The sequence below is a fragment of the Physeter macrocephalus genome, chromosome 20 (genome assembly GCF_002837175.3).
Source record: "Physeter macrocephalus isolate SW-GA chromosome 20, ASM283717v5, whole genome shotgun sequence".
Lineage (NCBI taxonomy): Eukaryota > Metazoa > Chordata > Mammalia > Artiodactyla > Physeteridae > Physeter > Physeter macrocephalus.
Window position 1 is genome coordinate 2,638,856 of NC_041233.1, and position 6,580 is coordinate 2,645,435.

Here is a 6,580-nt window from a genome sequence, read left to right on the forward strand (position 1 = left end):
AAAAAAAAAAAAAAAAAAAAAAGAATTGGAAAGCTGACCTAGAATCCTAAAATAAAGGCAGATATGGTTACAGAATGCATTAATAATCTTTGAGGAAGAGATGCTGATGAGCTTGACATAAAGTACTACCTAAATTCTAGAAAAGATGTGGTAAACACCAGTCACTAGCACGTGTTCACATGTTCATCAAGAATACACAAGCCTAACCGTCTTTGTAGTGGGTTGAATCGTGGTCTCCAAAAAGATATGTCCATGCACTAATCCCCGGGAATCTGCGAATGTGACCTTATTTGGAAAAAGCATCTTTGGAATGTAATTAAGGATCTCATGATAAGATCCATCCTAGATTTAGGGTGGCCCTAAATCCAACGACAGGTGTCCTTCTAAGAGAAAGGCAGGAGATTTGAGACTCAGACACCAGGAAGAAGTCCATGTGAAGACAGAGGAAGAGCCCAGAGCTCTGCAGCGCCAGAAGCTGGAAGAAGCAAGGAAGGACCCTCCCCCTGCAGAGGGAGCTTGGCCCAGCCAACAACATGATTTGGACTTCTGGCCTCCAGAACTGTGAAAGAATACTTTCTGTACAGCAGCCCCAGGAAACTAAGACAATCCTCTCTCTTTTTATGACAGACTAAAGTGTACAGGACATGGGGAAAGCAACAGATATGTAATGTCTGGATTTCTGCAATGAATTGGACAAAAACTTGTGAAAAACGTTTGGATAAGCACCCATGCCTCTCTCATAGACTGAATTCTGAGTCAGACTTACAAATTCAGCCTGAGACTGCTGCTCAGCAAAGTCACACTGCTTTCCATCAGAACGTAAGTTCCTTGAGAGAAAGCAGTTTTTGCCTTTTGTTTAATGCCTTTTGAACAAAAAGAAGTTTTTGCCTTTTTTTCCCAGGGCCTAGAACAGTGGCAGGACAACGTCGGGGTTTTCACCACAAAAGCCAGTTCATTACCTTTGTGTTCTCATCTTGATCGGGCTTCTGTTTTCTGTTTCTACTTCTGCTGTGAAATTCCACCACTTCTACTGGTTCCCTGTCGTTCCTCAGGGGAGAGGGGGCTACTGCAGCACTAGAGACTACAGGTCCTGAAGGGAAACTGCCAGGGGTCACGGCGGCAACACCCTGCAGCTCTTCCTGGAGTTCCTGGAAGAAGCTGGAAGCACTCTTCCTCTGGCCTCTGACAAGAGATCCAGGTTGGAGATCTGGCTCTGCTACCAAGGCCGCTGGGGTCCCCATATCTCTTTTCTTCTCTCTTTTCTTTCTGATCTTTTTCTGCTCTGCTTCATCTTCCGTCTCTCCTGTTTGTTCAAACACAAAAGGAAAAATAAATATTTTGTGTTTTAGCTATCACCAATACCAAATCATGCCAATACCAAATCATGCGAATGTACATGTGTCACAGCTATAGACACGCAGAAGTACACACAAAGAAAAAACTATTTTTCTTCCAAGAGGGTCATATTTGCACAATTTATAGAATCCAAAGTGCACAGTCATCTTTTCCCAGGTAACTATATTTATGTCTTTGACTCTTACTAGCACAATTACTTTAGTCCTCACCTTGGTCCTGACTGTGTCATCATCGCAATACCCCAGAAACTGGTAATCCCCGTTGGCTCACACTTTGTAGTAAAAATGTTAGTACATCTGCCACTGTAGCCAGTGTTTCTTTTTAACACTTTCTAGGGTTACAGGTGGGGACCACAGTCCTCCTATTTCCTTTCATGGTTACAAATTAAGATGAACCTAAGACAACTGGCTTAATTTGAATGCCTTTATTTTCAACTAAATCTCCATACCTCCCCTTTGTTTCAGCTGTTCAAACTCTGACCAGTCACCTGAAGGTTCTGACAAGAACTCTAGGCCTAACGACTCACCGACAGTACCACTGTCACAGAGCTCTCCAAACATCAGCTATTTAAGTTTGCTTCTACTTTCTCAGTCTTTTATTCAGTAAGTATGTATTAAGAGTCGACTAACCTTTGGCATTAGGCATATACAAATGAGTAGATACAGCCCATGCCTTCAGAGCTCCAAGCATAATTTCCAGGCTGTGTTAACACGAACTATATTTAGGATTTTGCAGAATAGTCCTTTCCTCTAGGACTTCTCAAGGTCAGAGGCTAAGTCTTCTCTGTCTTCCAACATTCCCAAGGGCACAGAGATGCTCTGTCCACAGTTCAAGTCGATAACGAGGGCAGGGGTTGGAGCCAGAGAGTGTAGGGCTTGGAACCCAAGCTCTGCAAATTACTAACTGGGTGAACTTCAAGTTTTTTAACCTTTAGTGCTTGTTTCTACAATAATGGGATTTGTCTTGTAATAATGGTATTAATGACAACATCTATTTCATAGGATTGTTGTGAAAATTAAACGAGTATATACCTGTAAAGCATGGAGTGTATGGTAAATTCTCAATACGATTTTAGCTATTATTTTTACTGTGTAATGAGCTTAAAATTTTGAGCAATGGCTCCAAAATAAAATAGCAACATCACGCTACAAATTTAAGAAATACGTTTGGCCTTTAAAGGCACTAATACCTAACGATTATCTTTGGTGCATGAACAAAGGATGTCACCTTCCCTGGGGCAAGTTCTTCAGAGCGTGTGGAACGGTCTCCCTACTGAAGTGCCAGGAGTTGCCAATCTTTAATGATAAGCTATTTTATCTTCCTCTTCCCCAGTCAAGACAAAGGAAGGAGAGCATAAGTCAGCCAACTTAGGGATGACAGGTCATGAAAAGCTTCCCGTGAAACCGCCCTCCGAAGTCCTTGGCAGGGGACACACTGAAAGATGAGGTCCCCACGTGACAAGGTGGCACCAATGCCCGAGAGTCAGGCGGGTCTGGGGGGTGTGTGGGGAAAGGGGGCTTCCCGGAGGAAAGCGATTCGGGGAAAAGGAGTGCTATTTCGAGAGCCCGAGGTCCTGCGACCACCTCCCCCGGTAAGTCTGAAAGCCTTGGTGCTTCCAACACGCAAGCCGGTCCCCACCGAGGGACGAACTGGGAGGTTTAATTCATAAAAAACGCTCAACAGACTCCGGTCGCGGGGGAAGGGGGGCGAGGGTGATCTCCGACGGAAGCGAGTGGGGGACCCACTGTCAGAACCGGGTCGGACGAGCTGAGAGGTGCTCGACGTTCAATAACCTTTAGCCTGAAAGCGGAAGCCGGCCCAGTTCCGGGCTGCTCAAGTCCGCTCTCCACGTGGGCTCCGAAGGCCCGTACTCACCAAGGTCGTAGAGGTTCTGGAGCAGAACGTCCAGAAGGGCCTGAGAACCAGGAGGCGCGGAGGCGGGTAACCCTGGCTCCTGCGCCATCGTGGGGCCCCGCCGGGCGTAGCGTGACAGCGCCAAGCGCGCAGCACTCCGGTCGCGCGCGGCGCCCGCTTCCGGGTTCCAATGTGCTGCGCACGCGCGCGCTGCAGGTTCCCGCGCGGCTTCCGTCCTGGTTAAGATGGCGGTGCCCGGGGTCCTGCGGAGGGGCTGTAGAGGGTGCTGCCGCCCTAGGCGAGGTCGGGCCGCCCCGCGCGGAAGAACCGCCCCCAGCAGCACCCCAACCACCGCTTAGCTAAGAATCCCAGGCCACGCCCGGGACAGCGGCCGCAGCATGGATTCTTCCAGTTCGTCCAGCTCTTGCTTCTCCGTCGGCTCCACCAGTCCCGGCGCTGTCGTGCTCCTCTATTCGGTATGCGCCCGGGGGACCGAGGCCTGGGCGGGGCCGCGGGAGAGGACCCCCTTCTCCTGGTCCCGGGTTCCTTCGGGCTGCCACCCAGGGCCCAGAAGAGTGGGTCCGAGCCTCCTCCCCACCCCCCCAGGAGGGATTAGATGGTTGATTTGGTTTCTAGGGCAACGGTGTATCGCTGCGTGTGGGAATGTCCGTGTGCTTTTAGAAGTTTCTCCTGGTGATGGTTCCGCTGGTTCCCTCCCGCTCATTCCTTCCCTTCCCCTCCACCAGGCGTTGGGCCTTCAGAACGCCCCTGACACGGGAACGAGGCGGGGAGAATTGGAGTCTCTCCATCTCTTGCGAGGCGTGTCCGGCTGCCTTTCTGTCGAACCCGAGGAACCTGCGGGTCTGACTCAGCCTGAGGTAGCCCGTGGCTCCCCACCCCGATTTTTGCATCTGTGATATTCCCGGGAAAAAAAAGTATTTGGCTTGTCTGTGGGCGTTGAGTTTGTAAGACTTTACGTTTTTCATCTAAGAAGATTTGGAGTTCCTGGAAATTTGTATTGTGTTTGTTTTCTGCCCATCATTGTACTTTTTCCACAAGTCATTTTGGAAGAGAACTAATGCCCCCCGGCCTCTCTCCAGTTCACCCCCCAACCGCCTCTTCTGATTTTAATCGGTCTTTTTTGCCGACGGAATGTTGGTCATTCAGAATTGTCATGAAGAAATTACGAGGTAGAAGCTTTGTAGCTCTCAGTATTTCACAACCCTGGGCAATTGACTTTTTTTTTTTTTAACCAAATTAAGTTTTATCTATCTTAGGAGGAAATAAAAGAATGCATTTTAAAGTCATGTTACCGATGTTCTGGCTTAAATATAATGTTAATTTATGTAGGAAGGTCATAACAGGGAAAACACGAAAGAGCAAGATAAACAAAAAACTCAGTTTCAGAAAAGAATGTATATGCCTATGGCTGCCTTCAAATTGGGAGACCAGTGGAACATGGGGAAACTTCTGTTACCTTGTTGTCAAGAGCTCTGGGCTTATGATTGCTGCTAATTTATCACCAAGGTTTATCACTTGGACCTCTCTCTTCGTTGACCTCACCGCACAATGCAGTGGTGAAATAGTTCAACCTCAAAATGTAGGGAAAGAGGGTTGCTGTGTAGCTTTGACTTCCCGTGGGTAGTTTTTTTCAGTCCTAAACTGGTTTGTGAATTACAGCAATTTTCCGCATGTGTATTAAAGGAAAGAGTTGGTTTTTTATTTCCCCATTCACCAATGATAAGACTTTGGTCACCTTTTTCACGTGAAAAACTAAAGCAGTTAATTGCATGTAAGCCGTTACTGCTTCTGAAGCTGGACAGCCGCCCTCACTCCTCTTGTGACGGCAGTCTGAACTTTCATGTTAACCTGAACTTTTTCTTACTGTTTCAGACTGTCCTTATTTCTTTCCTCGGCCACATTCTTATTGTGCAATACTATAATCTAGTCTCAGAGATATTTAAGATACTGCTGATTGCAGCAGACATTGCAGCTGTAGGTACTTACAGTGTCCTAGTCAGTATTCTCAATGTGCAAGATATGGAAGTTAAAGATCCAGCCCGTGCCTTTACGGACTTTAAAGGATGTCATGAGAGTAAAGGAGTCATCGCAGTTAAGTGAGATAAGCCCAATGATTGAAGCGTGCACAGTATATTGTGGGAGGGCTGAGAAGGGGCGTCTGACCCGTCTGGGGACTTGGAGAAGGCTTTTAAGAGAATGTGACACCTGAGCTGAGATTTTGAGGTATGAATGGGAGGCGAGGGAGAAGGAGACTGTTGTAGGCATCAGTGTAAGAAGACCACTCCTTGGCATGTTTGGGGGAACCAAGATAGGTAAGGGTAGAATAAAGGGGACGTGAGAAACGAAACTAAGGAAGTAGGCAGAGGATATTTCCTAAAGGAATTTTATATGTTTAAACGCCCTTCAGGATAAAATCTTCATTCTATGGGACACCATTTAAGGATGATCGGATTTGTATTTTTGAAAGTCTAAGAAGACTGCTAGGTTTCTGGCATGATTATGTGGGTAACCTCTTTTATCGATACTTAAGCAGAGGCTGTAGAAAGAATTCGTTGCAGAAGGAATCTGATACCAGAAGCGTGGAGGTCAGTTAGGACGCTGTTGCAGTAATCCAGGGAGGTGACGGAAGCCTGCAGTGAGGCAGTGGCCATGAGTCTGGGGAGGAGGGAGACGGGTGAGTTTGTGTGGTATTCGGGACAGTTGAATGTGGTAGCTAAGGAAGAGGCCGCAGTCTGAAGTTGACTCCCCGTTTCTGCGATCTGGCAACTGGTCGGACGAGGATGCCTTTCACTGATAAGAAAGAGGAAGAGGAGCAGGTTTAGTCGGGGTAATAGAAGAGTCATTTCAGCTTGGGATGTGTTGAGTTTGAGATGGAAGAGGCAAAATTAATGATTTTTAACTTGTGGATTATCCTGTTATGGACCAGATACATCACAGAGTGTTGGGGAGACCTCCAAAGAGCGTTAGAAATGCAGTACCAGAGTAAAAGAGGAGGTCTGGCCTAAATATATAGATATGGCAGCCTCAGCCAGTAGGTGGTGTCCGAAGCCATACGTCTGCTTGAAATCTTCCACTGAGACCACAGATGAAAAGCAGACTGGGACTGCGTAATCACCGGTGTACCCATAACCCAGATGATGGCTTCCTGTTAGAGTCTGAATGAAACGTCTAGCTTCTTTACGGTGTCCTGCAAGACTCTACATAATCAGGTCATCGCTCCGTCTCTGATTTTTTTTTTTTTTTTTTTTTTTCGGTACGCGGGCCTCTCACCGCTGCGGCCTCTCCCGTTGCGGAGCACAGGCTCCGGACGCGCAGGCTCAGCGGCCATGGCTCACGGGCCCAGCCGCTC

At 47.5% G+C, this 6,580-nt stretch overlaps 2 protein-coding genes across 4 annotated transcripts in view; one reads left to right on the top strand and one right to left on the bottom strand.

Moving 5' to 3' along the window:
• The window catches only part of FSAF1 (40S small subunit processome assembly factor 1), a 39,956-nt gene extending 36,509 nt beyond the window's left edge, over positions 1–3,447 (bottom strand). The window contains exons 1-2 of one of the 3 annotated variants that reach the window (XM_055081448.1): positions 3,232–3,416; positions 960–1,303 (exon numbers count right to left, since the gene is read on the bottom strand). In XM_055081448.1, coding sequence (XP_054937423.1) covers positions 960–1,303; positions 3,232–3,319 — 432 coding nt within the window. In that variant the 5' untranslated portion in view covers positions 3,320–3,416. Of the gene's footprint in view, positions 1–959; positions 1,304–3,231 lie in introns of all 3 variants that reach the window. The other 2 variants (XM_007127600.4, XM_024117059.3) reach the window with 2 other exon arrangements.
• Positions 3,448–3,457: 10 nt separating this feature from the next.
• The window catches only part of GNPAT (glyceronephosphate O-acyltransferase), a 32,286-nt gene continuing 29,163 nt past the window's right edge, over positions 3,458–6,580 (top strand). The window contains exon 1 of the mRNA XM_007127601.4: positions 3,458–3,686. Within this exon, the coding sequence (XP_007127663.2) occupies positions 3,609–3,686 (78 nt within the window). The 5' untranslated portion in view covers positions 3,458–3,608. The remainder of the gene's footprint in view (positions 3,687–6,580) is intronic.